Genomic DNA, 19,546 nt, shown 5'->3' on the forward strand with positions numbered 1-19,546 from the left:
CTGTAAACTAGTCAAAGTTTATATTATTGTTTTCGTGTGTTTCGCTACTAAGGCCATGCACATTGAGTTAGTAGGTGATTTGACAAGTAATAATTTTATGTCGGCTCTTCGTCGATTTATGTCACGTCGCGGCAAACCTAAACACATTTATTCCGATAACGGGACCTCATTCGTAGGTGCGTATAATGAAATCGGTCGTTTTATTAAAAGTTGTAACAATTCGCTGCCTGGTGACCTAGCTCCTGAAGGTATTGAATTTCATTTCCTACCTCCTCACGCCCCTCATTTCGGTGGTCTATGGGAGGCAGGCGTTAAATCTGTAAAGTTCCATCTTAAACGAATTCTTGGTAATTGTAACCTCACATACGAGGAATTAAACACTGTGCTGGTCCAAATTGAGGCAGTTCTCAACTCACGTCCACTAACGCCGCTCTCAGCAGATCCTAGCGACCTGCTTCCATTGACGCCGGGACACTTCCTCATCGGCCGCCCTCTCACCGCGCTGCCGACTGACTGCTACGAGCAACACGTCACAGGAACACTGAGCCGATACCAACATTTGGAGCAACTCCGCCAACACTTTTGGCGCAGATGGAGCAAAGAGTATATATCGGAACTTCAGTTGAGGACGAAATGGCGCTCTGATCTCAACCCTTTACAGGAAGGTGTCCTCGTCATCCTGAAGGAGGACAATCTACCGCCGCTGAAATGGCGGCTGGGTCGAGTCGTGGCAGTCCATCCCGGAGCGGACGGAGTATCCCGTGTGGCTGACGTGCGGACTGCGACAGGAGTCGTACGCCGCGCTTTTAGCAAGATCTGCCCGCTGCCTCAAGACGACATCTAGTTCTGTTGAAGGACGAGCCTTCAACGCCCGGGGGCATGTTCGCGCCAATTCGCCGCTGGGATATGCGCCTGCCATTTTACGATGAGCAACGGCGTAATTTTAGGATCACCGTCATAGAATTAAGATTTGTTAATACAAATTAATTTTTAACTCTGTCATTCTGTTCGCTGTTATCGATCAACTCGCATTATACGTCTCTTCCCTCTCTGGCAAAAATTTGTTTTATTCCGTATAAAACAAATTTTTGCCAGAGAATAAGTTAACTAACTGACTAATTATATAAGTAATAAGTCGTTGAATTTGTACGGACTTTGTACCTTTTTAAGGAAATTGCATGAACTAAAGAAATTCAAATTTGACATAGTTAATATGAAGTGCTTTTTTTTTGTGACTGAGTAGTCACTGTTTGCCTCGAGGAGGCATTTACCGTTTCTCCGGGATTGAGGCGGCCGGGCGCAGATGGCGCTTAGCCTAAACCTCGTTTAAGAGTAACTAGACTCGAGGGCTCCCTTAGAACCCTCGGTTCGGGCTGTTACTTCATTATTTTTACCGGATTGGAAATATGAAGTGCATAAATCTATATTAGAGTGGAAATCTGACCAAGGCTTCGTACACAAGACAACGTAAATCTTGGAAACTAAAATTGTATTCTTACGACGTTTGTATCCTATTGCGCGCCATCTTGAAAATTGAAGCGACTCTGCTCACAACGATCTTGACAATTAGGTTGCGAGTGACTATGTTTGACGATGACAGATAGAAATGTCGGCGACGCGCGCTGTGTACGAACTTCGAACATTAAATTACGTAAGTCTAAGCGACTAACATTGCTGTGTTTGAAATATTTACGTTGCCTTGTGTGTAACAAGGGTTAAACGCATTCACCGTGGGTTTTAAAAATCTCTATATAAAATCTTCATCCCTGTCATTATATTTGACAAAACATTTGAGATAGCAATATATTTTATACAGATATTTTGGACTCGCATACCCACGATCAGTTATATATTTTTTATTGTCTGTTAATTTGATTGCCAGCTCACGTAATATACTTTTTAATTATGTCTTGATATTTCGATTGTTGATATTTTGTTTATTTAATTTAATTTATTAATGATTTATGCGTGCACTTTGGCATTGTATCGATAACTGTAAAACTGTAATAAATTAACGAATTAAGAAGCGGCGCGATTCAAACATTTTATTGATACTTTATCTGTGCTTTAAGAGTAACGTTTTATTTTTTAGTAATAATTCATGATAAATGTTAATTACTTGTATGAAATATACGGTCAATATTTATGTAGCGGTGTCGTAAATTGATCAAAGGAGGTTTTATGTGACCTTTTTGAAACCCTCGTACAGGGCCGGCCAGTTGAATAACTAAATACGGTTAGAGTCCGACAAAATTAACTGACCCGGTGGGTATAAGTAAAATTTAATTATAACAAATCAATTAACGTCCACTTGTCATCAAAAAGTGTAACAAGATTCTTGTTGGACTGTAGCTTTCTTGTAATGTCTTGTTTTGTGCGTTGTTTTCTTTGTATAAGAATTTTTTACATATTTCAGACAAAATTAACCTCGACAACAACGTCTTTATCGCCGGGTCAGATAATTTTGTTGCATTATGTGAGCTTTTTTATTTTAAAAATTGTTACAAAAATCGCGGTTCTGATTCTTTTTTAATGCTTAGGGTTGTCACAAAAAATATGTTAGAATAATGTTTTTGTTCTTTTGGGTTATATTAGCATATTGGTGTCTCTATTTTGCCAAAGAGAATGAAAGGGAAGGCAATATTAATAGAAGTGTAATTGCAGTGGAGTTCTATATAAACGAGTAAGTAGGGTTGTCAATATTTATAAACTAAATAATAAAACATTTTTTTAATCGGATCTATTTGAGGTACAAACGATTGTTATGAACGATTTCAAGTTAAGTTCTCTACTTTTTCCCGCTGTATTCTATAACTTGGGCCACGGTCCTTTAAGCTCAGTACATAAGAGTAAGTCGTAAGTTCTTGGCCTTATTATATTTTGGCATTGAAAGTATCGCGAATGGATAAATGAGTGACGCGCCGGGTCGCTTGGGGACTAGCTGATGTGATGGTATGTATCTACTCTATGTACTAACCGTGGGTTTACACTGGCGAAACACTCTACAAAAATATCTCTTTCAATGTCTTAAAAAAACAGAGTTAATAATTGTTTATGTACATGTCATTCAACAGTGGAAATCGAATGTATATTTTTCTGTGGACTTAGCAAGAAATTAAACAAAACAAAATTAGTGTGATATTTTTGGTGTACTTATACTTCCACAGTCGCAATTCACAGGGGAGGATTCAGGAATTACATTTTTAGAGGAGTGAAAAAAAAAATTAAGTATCCACATTTTTTAAAATTATTTCTAATCTTCGCAATAAGGGTCATTTATTAGTTAATTTAACTGTACTTTAGTATAGATTTCTTGTATTTAATTTGCACTTGAGAAACTCTGTGTTGATTACTACCGAAGAACGGTATTTAATATATGATTTAAAATATAATCAGTTGTATAAAGATACATGACTGTTAAAAAAACGGCACACATTCAATTGATAAAAACAACATGTGACCTTATTTCCTTCCGCTCTCGGCATTGGCTTCTTAAATGGCGATGTTTCATACAACAGTATTTACACATGGATCACAACATCAAACATCTTATTCACTTACAATAAAGTCTATTTTAGCAACAATGTAGCTTTTTTGACTGCACAATAAAGTTTGTATTACCCTTTTCCGCGGGCACCATATGATTGCCGTTTATAGAATGTTTACTCATTTTCTAAGGTTATTGTTGATCACCCGTTTTGAATTACAATTACTATTTACACGATCAACTATTACAAATTTAAATATCAATTATTACAAATCAAAAGAGATACAAAATAAAAATTAAATTAAATAGAGATTTTTTTTTCAATTTTTTAGAATTGGCTCATTACTTACATACTTACTACTACATACTTTTACTCGACCATATTGTAATTATGTATAGTGTACGATATTGTTCTCATGTAAGTGACGTTTGTCTTTTTGAGAATAAATTCTTTAAACCTAAACCTACTTGAGCAGTTATTTGACCTAATAAACCTGACCTTAACCTTTCATGTTAATTAATATGTATGCATCACGTGTATGATTGGATATCTTTAAAACTCCTAACTAGTTTTAAAATAAAAACCAATTATTGTTATCTATATGTTCGAAAACCACAAGATTTTTATAATACTTTTCAGGGATGTTAAAACATCATAAAAGGTTTGTGACCTCTCTCTTCCCCTAGCTATTATCCCACATTGTAGTGGGGTCTGCTTTACTTATTAATCTTTTCCAATTTGCTCTACCCTCGGCATCTTCGTTAGAGACTTGGCAGTCAGCAATCACACATGTCTTTCAGGTCTATATCTGTCTACTTTGTTTTGGATCTGCCCCTGGATCTGCGACCTAGAAGGGCAAATTATAGTGCCTTTCCAACGTAATCCGGCAGCTTTCTTACGTGACCATACCATCGCAACCTACTCTCCTGCATTTCGTAGGCGATGTCGGTCACATCGAGGTTATCTCGTACTCGTTGCGTATCCTGTCGAGCCTAGTTACGCCTCACATCCACCTCACCATTTCGGCAACTTGAATAGTAACTTTCAAAGTAAAAGGTTTGTCTTCTAAAAGTAAAAAAATAATAATTTTCGCAGTTAATGTATCTATTTGCTTGCACTATACTATATATATAGTCACAATGCAAGAGTCTTAAAGTCTGATGTTAAGTAAAATCACTCGTCACTCTTCTTATACATTTAAAAGCTGATACGAATCTTTATTGTAGTCTCTTAAGGCAACCCTATCTTAGTTATTATGATAGGAGTTACTCTACTTGTGACAACCCTATCTCAGTTATGTCAATAAGATTATAAATAACGATCACATATGTATTGACATTTATTATCCTTACGCACCCTAGGCGCTTGATTTCCTTCCGTCGAGGTCCTTCCTGTATTCAGTGTGTCTAGGTCAGCCGAGTACGGAGGATATCGCCGTATGTCTACCACTTATGTTGTGTAATAGGGTTGTCAACTTGTGTGTATCAAGATTTTTTTTAATTTACACGATTCTAAGAGTTTACATTCTATATTTTAATTCTGTATAGATTTGTGGTTCGAAGAATTTATTAAAATTAATTTCTTCCATAATTTTTCAAATTGATTCAGTAGTTTTTCAGTAGTCCGAGCCTATTCAATACAAACAAACAAACAATCAAATCTTTCCTCTTTATAATATTGAGTATAGATCTATGTTACGCAGAAATAATGCAACTTTCTACTAGTCAGAGTATTTTTGAAATCAGTCTACTAGTTTTTGAGTTTATTTTACGTTTCAATCTTACAAAGATTTTCTGTGTGTAATATTAGCGTAGGATAAAGGAGACAAGTATTCCTTATATTTAGTATGTTAGTATATAAGTCTACGTTACAAAGAATTGAAACATCACACAGAATGTATGTGTATATAACTAAAAACTAAAAAAAGGATGCTTGGAATTCAAAATAATAATTCACAAAAAACTGTATAAGCGATAACCCTATTCGCGAAGTTACTAAGCCTACAATGTCACCAGATCGAGGTTTACATGTTAATTTCAGGGTTTGGCGAAATTGACTTTTTTTGTTCTTTGACGGAAATGTTAGTCTTTGTCCCATAATGGCGATGACTACGTACATAACCTCTAATTATTCAGTACTCGTTTTTAACTTGAGTTTACACTTATTTAAAAGAGATAATTTGTTTTAATTTAATTTGAGAGTGAAATATTGAAATCTTTATTTACTTGACAGTAATTATGAATTGTGATACAATTAAACAGTTATAACATAAATTTCGGGGTTTATAGTCCTACAAATTTATCTGGTACAGTAAGAGGGGTGATGTGATCGTAGCTTCGTAGCTAGATCAGTCAGATACTTAACCATGTAAAATTATACACGAAAATACTGGTACATTAATTTCACTATGCCGAGCCAAATAAGTTTGTGACACTATAATCTTTCACTAGAAAATTGCATGTATTTTACTGAAGCGAACTAAGTTTCGACTTATATACAAAATTAAAAAGTTTTGTAACGTAATTTAACTTGAGATAATGTTATAAACAAGATTCTAAAGAATCAAATTATCGTATTATTTTTACTCTTACAATGGCGGTGTCGCGAGTCGATTTTTTCGCGCCGATTAACTTATGTTTTAAATTTTAGGCCAAGGTCACAGTGTCGTACAGCCAGGCGGGATTGCAAAAAATTGTCCTTTTTGCCCTTCGATAAAACATAACATTATCTTTCATTATAAATTAAAAATGAACATTTGTGAATTATTAATTTTACAAATATTTTGTGAGATTTATCAAACTAATACTCGACTTAACATTATTATAAAAATTATGTACAAATGTAAACAACATTTATTTCTCATTTCCAAGTGGTTTTTCCTATTAGGTCTTGTTCCGGAACCTATTACCTTTGTTTAGTATTCGCGAAGCTCCAATGCCAATGGGCAAAGGTCAAGTGCTATGTCGGCTGCTTCTGTCAAAACAATATCTACGTTCATTACAAACACCATAATAACTGCTATTTCTAATTAAACTAAACGAATTTCAGTTAATGTTTACATTTAAAACATTTTTTTATTATTGATAAATTGTTACTACGTAATTAATTAATTATTTCTTTCAGCGAGATTATATCTCAAATACTACATGCAAGTTACGATGATCAAAAAACAAAAGCAGTAAAAAAAGGATAAAGCATTATTATTATGAAGTAAAAAACGCATTAAAGTATTTTAAGTCAGGCAATCGATAAAAACGAACAATGACACTATTATAATATCATTTGCACGGGAAATCATGACAGTACTGTCACGCGAGAGACGTTAGACTATAAACAATGTGGTTGCATAGACAACGGGAAGAATTTTTATTTGACACTTATTATTGGTCTTAAGCGATCTTTATTTGTTATTATAAAAGTGAGATTTCCGCTTTAAATTACCTTGGTTATTTTTACACAACTTGCGTTTTCATTATAACGCTTTTAGAAAAATATTTACGTCTGTTTTATTAGAATGAGAGCATCAACGCATGTTTTTGTATTTGAATTCCGGCAATGGAAATCCACTGTTATAAAGTTCTATAGAACTCGGTTATCAGTATGTATAACCAAGTTAACATAATATTCTCTTCTCATCCGAGAGAACAACTGTCTACGAGTTCTTTGGATAAATTTCAACACTCCAAACACATTTTCATATAAAATATGACTAAATTTTTAAATGAATTGGTATAGAGCTATGCATATTTTAATTGTAATTTCTATAAACAGTTTGTTGACCTCTTGTAAATATTTTATTTAAAATTGAATTGCTAATTTTCTAGCAAATTAACATGATATAGGTTATTCATCAACAGATGGCGCTGTCCAAATAACAAAAAAAATATTAAGATTGCACGTGATCACGAGAGGTTAAATGAAGAAACTCATTTACTTTGGTCATGGTCGTTCAGTGTATATTTTTTTTAATTTTAGAAATCCCTTCAAATTTTCGAATTAAATTTTTCTTTAAGAATATACATTTATGAGTTTTAGTTACGAGTAATTTAGGATACTAAATTTTGATTGACAGTACATTTCGTTTAAAAATTAAATAAGATATTAAAACTTAATGTGCAAACGAAAAATAAAAAATTGTAAAAAAGCATAAAGGAAATGCCCCGGGTGAGGATCGAACTCACGACCTTAAGATTATGAGACTTACGCGCTGCCTACTGCGCTACCGAGGCTATTGCGTAACTGGATTTAAAAGAGCTTCAAGATTAGTGTAATATTTCTAAAGAAAAACTAACCAAATTGTTCATTATCTCTTTCGAATAAAGTCTATTTTCCTACACGATTCTCTAACTTCAACATTTGATATCTTTGTTGATCGTTGCAAGAAGTTCAAATTGCAGTACTACTAGATTTTTATTATGACTGTTTATACCTATCGCACTAAAAACACTAGTCAAGAGACTAGATCTAGTAAAATGAATAGCATTTTTTTATTTTTGGAACCCTTAAATGTAGTTAGTAACATTTTTTTACAATCACAATAATTTTAAAAGCCGGAATTAATTACTAATTGATTTAAAAGTATCATGAAACATGCTGTAATGAGGTTAATGAGTAAATTACGGTTAATCTAAGTATTAACTAGACGAGGTACGGTAAAGCTTGTTAACGACGCTGTTGTTGAGACGAGTGCTCTTACTATTTAGCTTATAACTTGCAAATATATAAAAAAAAAACTTATAAAAGTGAAATGTTGACGTAAATATTACATTAAAAGTAGCAAAGGTCCCGAAAAAAAAACCTACTGAAATAAAAAAAAAAATAGAAAGTTATTTAACTTTTTTTTTTTTTTTAGTGAATGCTAATTTTGTAATTCTTTGACACGGTAACAGTAACATTGAGAGTAAGTTCTTAAAGCTATTGTTAATAATTTAAAAGTTATGAATTGTGGTCGAATTTCAACCAATCGATGGCTCTTACGAATAAGGGACAATGTGCAAATTGAAAACTTTACAGGAAAGGCTCTTAAAGTTTCAACCATATAGGAAAATAGGCTGCATGAGCCCTCTTACTTCACCAAAAAAATAACATTTACACCTGTAAATGTGTATTTGTGTTTAGTGCATGTTGTTAATTTAACTAAGAGGTAGCTTTTAACACAAAAAAGAAAAAATCATCAATTTGTTACTTAGACCTTTATATTATATATAACTTATACCTTACTTACCTTTATATTATATATAAGTAATAAATTAACAAAGTAACAACTCAGGACCTGTCGTGCGACTATTATTGTTTTAATACTTAACGTTCGTTCGTAATGAAACGTAATGCCAATTACTTTATCAAGACTAGAATCAACTGAGTAATAAAAGATTTAGAAGATTAAGTGTTTTGTGAAAGTCGCAAACTAGTGTTACCGTTTAATCTTTATTTATATAGCTTTGTGCGCAGATATTGTGTTTTAGAGTCGCGCGCGAAAAAAATTTACAAGTTTTTATTTTTATTTTTGTTTAAATTTATGGTATTAAGTAAAAGTCTAGAGCGTCGGTGGCTCAGTGGTTAAGCACTTGACTTGCAATCTGCAGGTCCTGGATTCGAATCCCGCCATGTACCAATGTGTTTTTCGACTCTCGATTTACATATGTACATTTATCCGACGTTCTTAAGGTGAAGGAAAACATCGTGATGCAACCTGCACATATCTGAGAAGAAATTCAAAGATGTGAAGTCAACCAACCCGCATTGGGCCAACGTGGTTGACTATGGCCTAGTCACCCCAAACTTGGGGTAGGCACTGAGCCCCTCAGTGGGGATGTATAGTGAACTGATGATGAAGTAAAAGTCTGTATCTGTCTTCAGTTTATATAGTTAGTTCTAACTCGTTAGTGTGATTAGGTCTAATAAGTAAATTACGCTGTCCCCCAGTAGGTATGGTTAATTGCACACATTTTACTATGTATTTCTTCGCTGATATATGGAAATTGCGCAAATTTTCTTTCATTGTAACAACGTCGGATAAATGCAATCGAACCTAGAACTATGGATTACTAGTCTGTTAACCCACTGCGCCATCTACGCTCTTGTATTCTCTGAATCTAAACTCTATTGAATCTATATATATAAAAGAAAGTCGTGTTAGTTACACTATTTACAACTCAAGAACGGCTGAATCGATTTGACTGAAAATTGGCGGGCTGGTAGCTTAGAACCAGGAAACGAACATAGGATAATTTTTACCCCGTTTTCTATTTTTTATTCCGCGCGGACGGAGTCGCGGGTAAAAGCTAGTATTTGAATAAAAAAATATCAAATTTTCCTCAGTTACGGAACGGCAAGCAGAAACAAACGTATCTCGATTTCTCTTTCCATCCGGACAGTTTATGCAAGAATGAGGTCATTGTCAATTGATACAGTTTTCAGTGATTCTAATCTATGTTCGAATCAAATAAATTGAGTTTGCTTTTGCAAACGATCTGTTTGAATTAGTACCAGTAAAAAAAAAAATATTGACAAAAGACAGCAAACGAGCAAGCGGCCACCTGAACTTGCCTAAGTAGCGAAGTGACCGTTGCCCATAGACATCTGCTTTTGCAGATGCATTGCCTACCTTTAATCAACATAAGAGTGGATACACGGAAAGAGTATATTCCCCTACCTACCCATCTATTCCTTGTAAGAAATAGATGACAACCGTAAGACGACTAAATTTAGGTTTCTGGCACGCGCACTCATCAGATAAAACGTGGAATTATTTCCACTTGACGCCTTTCTTCTGTGCAAAAGATATTGCGGGCTCTACCACTGTTCGGAAAACTTAAGATTTGTAACCCTATTCTTATCTTGATAGGATTATTGCATATTTTAAATTAAGAACAATAGATTTTCATAAATCACAAATCGTAAAATTGCATCTAACCTTATTTTTAATTCCTCTTCCGTATCTTTTGTGCATTTAATAAAATGTGTTGAAATAGATTATGTAACCGAATATAAAAGTATAGCATTGTTATCTGTATAAAGTCGAACATCGACTTTTCTTATTGGTATGGTTACAATAATTGACTTTTGAGAGACAGGATTTGTGAAGCGTCTACATTCCACTCTGTCAGTTAAAGACGTACAGTAAATTTTCTTTGGTGTTTGTTGTTTGTAAATTTTCTTTTGTGTTTGTTAATTTTCGAATCAATATGTATTTATAAAGAAATTTCAATTATAAGTCACAGCATGAAATGCACATGTGTGATTATCATCTTTACTTACTCGCGAAAAGTGGCAGAAATAATTTAGTACAACGATGACTCTTTGCCTAGTCCATTTTTATATAGTCATAGTTTATATTACGGTTATATCGAGAAAAGTAATTACCGATCATTTTTGATTACCTATTATACACATTCTCGTTACGCGTTAAATTATTTGTTACACAAACTTTTAATGCTTATTTGGTATAGTGGTTAAAATATATTGTATTGACAAAGAAAATAACTGTATTATTATTTAATTAATATGGATCGTAAGCAGGTTGTTTAACGTATTTATATCTTACTAATAAATACGAATGTTTAGATGGATGTTTGTTAGAAGGTATCTCCGTAACAATTGCATGGATCTTGATGAAATTTGCATAGATGTGTAACAGTATGGAATAACATATAGACTAAGTTTTTTTTGGAACGAAGTTCCTTATCGCGCGTTGTGAAAGGGGGCTAGACGGAACAAATTCTTACGAAAAGTTGTCACGATACTTTTTGCTATAGTAACCATGGCAACGACGTGACAATATATAACGAAAATTCATAGAAATAAAATGTACTTCTTGTGAAGACTTAAGTTTTTTATTCACAGAATAAACATTGGTTCCTTCACTAATTGATCGAAAGAAACTTCGTTCCATCCGGATGTCCCTGTCAAGTTTTTTTTAATTCCGTGCGGATGGAGTCGTGGGTGACAGATAGTTATTAATAAATGTTAAAATTGAAATTACTTCGAAGTCAAATTCAAAAAACTATTGTTGAAGTTGCTTATAAACGAAGATATTTCAACTAATATTTCAGGGATGTCCGCCATCATCTCCCTAGCCTTATCTCACTCACGTGGGTCTTTGTAACCTTTAAAGTTTTGTCTTAATTTTTAAGACGGGTCGCTTCGCTTGCCTGTCGCCAACTCTACTTGGGAGTTAAATAAATTAAAAAGTAAATATGTCCAACAAATATGTTTTTAATTACGAGTATATAATTATTTATGAAGGAGAACTAGAGGGACGACGGTTACGTAACATAGGTACATATAATTTTACCTATAACAGCCGAGGAAGCCGTAATATAATTCGGGTATACAAAAAAATGTTCGAAAGTACATTATTGTTGTATTGTGTAACTAATTGGATTCTATCTGGATTATTATCCAACTGGTAATTTGGCTCACGCGGGTAGACGAAATGTTATGTCATATATTTTGTTTTATAGTACAAGCTTATAAATTAGGGAACGATCAACTGATATCGCTAAAGTAGGGCAGGATGTGTTTATAGACTACAAAGAGTTAAAACGCAGATAACTTTAATCTATTAAATGTTTTATGGACTAAGTTTAATTGACTATACCTTTGCCAAATTACTTCGAGATCTGTTGAGCGGTTTTGGAGATACCTTCAAACAAACATCCATCCATCCATCCATCTAAACATTAGCATTTATAATAAAAGTAAGATGTATGCGTAGGTTTCCGAAATGCAATCTCGATAAATAAATAACAAATTACTTACACTGGAAGCTGTTTTGGTGATATACTCGTATGTTTAAAGGTAAAACACACTGTTTTATAACCACGCTGAGGTTCAACAGCGGTCAAAGGGTTAAACATGTCTTTAACTAAACAGTGCCTAACTGTATTTTTTATTTATTTATTTATAATACAGTATTAACCTCGGAAATACAACTACGTCCAACAAAACTATTTAAAATAATTTGGCTGTAGGATCAAAAATTATTTTTAAATTTAAATTAAAACAAATTTAAGGAAAGTATAAATTAAATGAGTAATAAATAAATTAATAATTTTTAATTTATTTAAGTTTCATTCTTTATGACTGCAGTACCTAAGTAATTCAGTAAGGGTGAAGATTTGTATAAGATATACATATACATATGTATATTATGTATATATCTATAAAAACACTAACTCTATTGTAAGTTGTGCAGAACCGATAAAGTCGTTATCATACATTTTTAAAGAATTTTAAGTAAACAAATTAATAATAAATAAAAAAAGAACTGGAATACTTTAATACTTCTCAATATGTTATTGATCATATCAACATGTAAACAAACTTCGCTTCCCGGTATATCATCTAAATAACAAGGAAACAAAAAAAGTTAAATTCTGGTTCATTCTTCTTTAACTTCCGTCTTAAAACTATAGTTTGAAACAGGTTCGAAACTAGTTTTACCGTAACTTGTAAACATTTGGTGTTAAAAATGTTTTCTTGTTTTGATTAATGGGTAACATATATCGTACTAGTTGAAGCCTGCGACTTTGTTCGTGTGGATTTTAAAGTAAATAGAAATAGATAAATCAATTATTACTTTTGAAAAGTGTTTTTTTTTTGTAAATTTTAAAGAGTTATATCGACTTCTATTATATATGTTGGCGCTGTCAATACCCATAACGAACACCGAGCACTGGTAGGGCGGCCATCTTGACAAATCTGTCAGTTCGGTTTGAATCGTCATAAGGTGCGCACGCAACCACGTGCTCGGTGGACGTTACTGTACTTAAATCCAATTCTATCTTAACAATCCTAAATTACTTTAGTAATGACATTAATTGTATCATCGATAGTTATAATTGTAATAATTGTTACAACAGTTATTTTATTGGAATACCCGCAAGTCCACGCCCGTTAGAAGATGTCTGATAACCCTGATGACAGTCGAAAGACTTCATATACATTACAATTTTTTTTTATGCTGTTGCATTAAACAAAAACATAACAATTCACTAAATTAGTTATTCAAATCAGTAATATCTTTTACAATGGAAACCATTATTTACGTTTTGGTTCAACTTAAATTACTATAATCACGCATAGAACAAGACAATTAAAGTTGGTTTTCACTGGCAAAACATCTCAAACATATTTGTCATGTCTACAATTCTATTTGTATTTAAAAATTATGAATAATATGTTAAAACTACTAAATAAACTATATATTTATACCAAACTAAAAATAAAACTAAATAATGTAAAAAATCGACCCCAAATCTCAAATTATTTATTATTGTCCAGAATTCTTATTTTTCTTGAAAAAAAAAACATATTATAAAACAGCATAATCGACAGAAAACGTGATATTTAATTTTACTATGTTCCCCTTCTAATTCTTTCTTGCGCTTTGTTAAAACGTCGAGAAAATTGAGGTTCCATCTATTCATCCATCCAAACAAGTTCTTTACTGTCTCCCGAACTATGCTACTAATAATTGCGAGATGTTTGGATATATGGATGTATATTTGTTAGAAGGTATCTCAGAAACAGCTCAACGGATCTTGATGAAATTTGGCACAGATGTAGAACATAGTCTGGAAAAACACATAGGCGACAGCTAGAAATCTTATAAATTTTTGAGGTCATGTTTGTCTAATTTTAATGATCATTTTCTATTATATTCTAATATAAATATTACATGAATATTTAATTATAAAAAGCAAACCACCTCATTAATTTCTATTGTTTTTGTATTAGACATCAATATTAATTCTTTGGCGCGTTGTTTTAGCATTATAAACAGCGACAACTAAATTGTCTATAAATGCGATTGCACGATTTAATTTAGAAGCTTCGGGAAATTGTTCCAGAATATTCGAATATAATTCTTAGTAATTAACAATTACAGTGTACAAATAATTATGTGACTAAATTTTAATTTTGTAGGCCCAGAACGAATATAAGCGACTTCATATCGTTCTTGTCAATTATGTCAAAATTAGTATGAGATTTTTAATGTATTTACGTCCGATAATCGCACAAACTTTAATACAAATTTTGTCGCTGACGATACGATGAACCACATTTCAGTTAGTCCCTAGTATAAGGTACAAAACAAATGTTCGTTTCCCTTCAAACAGGCGACACATGCGCATGTGCATATCTCACCTTACCACCCTTTAACCTAACAAACCAACAATACTCCTTTGTCACTAAAATCTGTGGGTGGGAATGCTTTTTCTTCCTCGGTATATACTCTAATATTTCCTTAAAAAATGCTTAAATTCTGATTAACTTTTTAACATAACTTGTAATAATAACCGCAAATCTTTGCTGGTAATTAAATGTAACTCATATCTTGTATAAGATAAGATGACCAATAAATTCTCTTATACATATAAATAAAAATGGAGCGTCTGTTTATTCACATTTCGTACACATGTTTTTACGTAGATGATAACGAAGAAACCATATTTTAAATATTTTAACTGTCTGTCTGTCTGTCGGAAAGGCAGAGTTTGTTTCGAGTAATCTACACAATAGTTGGACCAATTTTGACGGACGAAACCTGATGGAGAGTATAGTATATCATAGACTACATTTTTTTAATACTTCACTAACGAAGTCGAGGGCGACAGCCATTATAATCCATGTTCCTGCCTTCTCTATATTAATAATTGTGGATTTATTATTGACTAGTTGTCGCCCGCGACTCCGTCCTCGAGGAATTAAAAACAAACGTAATAAGTAGCCTATGTGTTCTTACAGACTATGTTCTATATCTATACCAAATTTCATCAAGATCCGTTGAGCTGTTTCGGAGATACCTTCAAACAAACATCCATCCATCCAACCGTCCATCTAAAAGTTCGCATTTATGATATTAGTAAGATTAATAGCGACGATATTATGATATATTTTACATTGCCACATCGTCTCGGACTAAGAACAATGGTTCTAAAGTTAATTAGCCAATTTGACGTAAATTAATGTCGGATTTTGTAATACTCACTTAGCATAGCTTATGGGTTAAGTTAGATACTTCGCGTTAAGTAGATCTTCATTCTATATAATTGGCCACTTAACATCTTTACCGCTACTTACGATCTTTGACTTAATCATTATTCAGTTAAAATTTTAATAAGATAAATTAAAGGAAGCATAAAATGTAATTAAAAAAATGGATAGGAATATCTTTCTTATTAATATTATGAATTCGAAAGTTTAGATGGATGGATGGATGTTTGCTAGCTGACATTTATTACGTTTTTTTTTAATTCCGCGCGGACGTAATCGCGGTGACAGCTAGTTAGTACATAAAAATGATTCTATGTTCCGTTAAATCTTTACACTTAATAGACTAACCTCTACTTGAAGTGTGTGATCTCGATAAAAAGTTTCAATTGCAATATTTAAATGTAAGTGAACCGTGGTCTTCTGCTATTAAAGGAGATGGGCTAAGTTTTTAACAAACTATAGATATGAAAAAATAGATGATTGTTTCTCTTAACTCAAAGTTTCGTTCATGCATGATGTGATTAATAAATAACGAAGATTCCCTCTAACGTGTATCTTTTAATTAATGTTTAACCCACCTCATTTTATCGTGTTTCGTTCCAATAAAGCAAACACTAATTCCACGAATTGATATTGAATTAAAAAAAAACTGCAGTTTCGTGCTCAGACCTCCGTGCACATTAGATTCATAATTACACTCGCAACATGAATAAATAATTAAACATCTGTTGCGAGTGCTCCCGATTCGGCTGCGCCGGAGCAAATAACTCCTCGACTTGAATTACGAATGTGTTGAATTAAACGTCTCGCCGTCTGCAATGTCATCTCGATACATGTTTCCGAACGGCTTTTACTGCGACCTGCGAGTTGCCCGCGAGCGGTACATCCAGCCGATATTATAAAGCGGCGGACTGGTCGCCGCGCGCCCTCAGTCACCGCCGCGCTACCGAGCGAAACGCACGCTCTTGTAATGCAATAGTGGCAAACACACGCGACGACGACATGGAGGGCACACCTCCGAGCCACGCACAGGAACCCGACGAGGGCATCGCCTCCGACCGTCGCCCGTCCACCGACGACCACGCTGACCTCTCCGATACCGCCTCCGAGGCGGGCTCCGGCGGGGGCAAGGACTCCGGCTGCGAAGTCGCGCCCGACGCCCAGGAACCGCCTTACACCCCACCCGATGAAGAGCTCGCCAACAGGATCGTGTCCCAAGTGGAGTTCTACTTCAGTGATGCCAATATCACCAAGGATGCTTTCCTACTTAAGCACGTTAGACGAAACAAGGAAGGGTACGTCTCCCTCAAGCTCATATCGAGTTTTAAACGCGTGAAGCATTTGACTAAGGACTGGAGGGTGGTCGCCGAAGCTCTAAAGAGATCAACTAAGTTAGAGATTAATGAGCAGGGAACTAAGTTACGAAGAATAGATCCCCTGCCTGCGTACGATGAGACCACGCCATCGAGGACGGTCGTTGCCGTCCGGATGCCGATAGACAAACCCTCGGTCGAGAACGTGTCGAGGCTGTTTGCGAGCTGCGGGGAAATCGCGCTGGTTCGGGTACTGAGGCCCGGTAATCCGGTGCCCGCCGACGTCAGGCAGTTCCTCAACAAGAACCCGAGTTTGGTGAACTGTGTGTGTGCGCTAGTAGAGTTCACCGAGTCGGAGGCGGCGAGGGGAGCGCTGAGGCTCCAGAGTCAAGACGAGGAGGGCATGAAAGTTTACGAGCTGAACGGCGTGCCACGGGAGCCGAAGCGTAAGGTGCCGGTACGACGGCCGCCCGCGCGCCGTCACGAGTGCGAGTATTCCTCATGCTGCAGCGGCTCCGAGGCGGAGTACGACTACAGATACGCCAACCCGTTCTACAGGAGGAACTCGAGCGGGTTCTTCGCACCGCGGTCGCCGGAGATCCAGACATGGGTGCCACGGCGGCAGTCGACGTGCAGCCATAGTTCGGACTCGGGCGTGTCCTTCTTCTGCGGGTCGAGGCGCGCGTCGCAGGCGAGCACGGGCAGTGCTAGCAGCGCCGATGGGTGGCTGGCACGCCGGCTGTCGGGTTGCTCCCTCTCGGGGGCGGAGTGTGGCGGTCGCCGCATGTCGTGCACGCCGCGTTTCGAGCCGCGATCGCCGCTGGTGCCCGACGGCACGCGGGGCTTCCACGCCGCCGCCCGCCAGCGGAGAATATCCGACCTGGCGCTGTACTCGCGCTAGAAAGCGCTCGCCGACCGTAACACCTTTCTAATCACGTCGAGTGCCTTTCACGTTGAGGCCGCTTCGTTTTAAGGAAGCGTGTTCGCGTGTCCAACGATGTTACCTAAACTGTCGAATGTGAGATGGTAGACATAAGTTAGTCCTAATCCCTTACTTTTTGTATTTATTGATATTTATTAAGAGTCGAAGCGATCGGCGCGCGACGGCGCGGTTTTGAGTTTTCATGCTATGTCAGAGTTGTGAGCACAAAACTGAAGAAACAAAATCGACATTAGTTGCTAACGTAGACTCAAATATGTAGAGATTGTAAATTTATATGGTCGATATAAGTTTGGTGGGATTGTTGAGCATTACATAAACTAAGCGATGCGGACGCGTGTTTACGGTCTGTAACAGAGAGAGGGCTGCGTAATTCGTTCCGCCAAACAAGATTAAAAAAAAAAATCAGACCACGTCGTCGTTGAGCCGATCGCGATGTCTCCTTTTCTTTTTTTTAATTTAATTTAAGTCATGTAAGTCATTTGCGCCATGTCATTATTTCCATTATAGTTATTTTTTATTTTTTTTATTTAATAAGTTTCGTTGTGATTTATTTGTATATAGTACCATTCTAGAGTTACATAACGTTCACTTTCTAGTGTACGCGAGTGAGTTGTGTGGATCAAATCGATTGTTTGCTCGATTTAACTTTATTTATTAAATGTTTGTAAATCTGAAGAGGTCTTATGGTCTGGTATAATGGTTACTGCACAACGTCTGGTGCTGTCATGGCGGACCTCTTCTTTACCTTTAGCTGTAATTGTGTAATGTATTTTTTTTGATAATATAAGTTTTTAAAGAGCCCAGAGTTTAATTAAAAGCGACCTTCGTGATGGAAAGTGGGTGTTTTCGACCCCGGTTCACCTTGGCGATCTCTTCTCACGGTTGATGGTTGCTTCACAGGTTAATCGATTTGGGTATTTCCCGTTGGGCCGATGGATCTACTGATTGGACCGAGCGGTATATCGATCAATTTGCCCCATGGGGAAGAATCCATTGAGCCGATCATTGGATGAATATGAAACACAAATCGATTGAAAGATTTCAATGCATACACTTTTCCTTCTTTCTATCGACCCCCTTTTTCTTGTTAAAGCTTTAATGATTACATATTGAAGGCATTCGCCTTTGACAAGCCTTGATCTATTTTACCTTATAAATAAAAAAAAACCTACACTAATACAGAAAGAGAATTAATGAAGTAAATTAGAAGCCAAAACAAAAGTTATCATAAAATATTATAAAAAAAAGTAAATAAAATAAATTTTCTATGAATTTCTTTTATTTTCGAAATTATCCACTATTTTTAGATAATGGAGGGAGATGCTTTTGATTTTGGCGCCATTTTTTAATATTTTTAGACCATTGTTTTTAAAATCAAGGAATAAGACCTCTTCAGAGGAAAGAATAGCAATAGCAAAGCAGTTAGTTGCCAGTATCATCTCATTTAAAGCTAGATCATTTTAACATAAGAAAATTTAAATCAAGACCAAATATTTAGAAAACGTACATTTTGCCTTTTGCGCTCATAAATTTAAACAATTTTTTTTCTTTTATGTTTTAGATCCCTTTTCCATTACAGCGACTAGTTGCGAGACTACGACGTAACTAATATTTATATTAGAAATGTTTTATACATTACCGTTTCTTTTGGTGCAGCTTCTGCCAAATAAATACCATTTGGTCGGGGCCAGAGAATTGCGACTAGTCGTATCAGTGGAAAAGAAGTTACCAGTTAAATAAGTATTACTACATTCAAACATTATGGAAGCTCGTGATTACGACGAGGCGAAGATTATAAA

At 35.3% G+C, this 19,546-nt stretch overlaps 2 protein-coding genes and 1 non-coding gene across 3 annotated transcripts; 2 read left to right on the forward strand and 1 right to left on the reverse strand.

Moving 5' to 3' along the window:
• Window positions 1–21: 21 nt before the first annotated feature.
• Window positions 22–1,075, forward strand: LOC123722434. Its single transcript, XM_045684268.1, has one exon. It carries the CDS (start codon window positions 56–58, stop codon window positions 842–844), a length of 789 nt encoding a protein of 262 aa, XP_045540224.1. The 5' UTR covers window positions 22–55; the 3' UTR covers window positions 845–1,075.
• A 6,569-nt stretch (window positions 1,076–7,644) lies between these two features.
• On the reverse strand, window positions 7,645–7,717 carry Trnam-cau. Its single transcript has one exon. It is a non-coding gene; the product is annotated as a tRNA-Met (tRNA).
• Window positions 7,718–16,392: 8,675 nt separating this feature from the next.
• LOC106715972 (la-related protein 6) lies at window positions 16,393–18,845 on the forward strand. Its single transcript, XM_014509385.2, has one exon. The coding sequence runs from the start codon at window positions 16,494–16,496 to the stop codon at window positions 17,703–17,705; it is 1,212 nt and encodes a 403-aa protein (XP_014364871.2). The 5' UTR covers window positions 16,393–16,493; the 3' UTR covers window positions 17,706–18,845.
• The last annotated feature ends 701 nt before the right edge of the window (window positions 18,846–19,546 follow it).

The sequence above is a fragment of the Papilio machaon genome, chromosome 25 (assembly GCF_912999745.1).
Source record: "Papilio machaon chromosome 25, ilPapMach1.1, whole genome shotgun sequence".
Taxonomy (NCBI): Eukaryota; Metazoa; Arthropoda; class Insecta; order Lepidoptera; family Papilionidae; genus Papilio; species Papilio machaon.

Bases quoted from the DNA above. Each gene is read 5' to 3' on its own strand.
- LOC106715972 (XM_014509385.2), top strand. From the start codon at position 16,494: ATGGAGGGCACACCTCCGAGCCACGCACAGGAACCCGACGAGGGCATC.
- LOC123722434 (XM_045684268.1), top strand. From the start codon at position 56: ATGCACATTGAGTTAGTAGGTGATTTGACAAGTAATAATTTTATGTCG.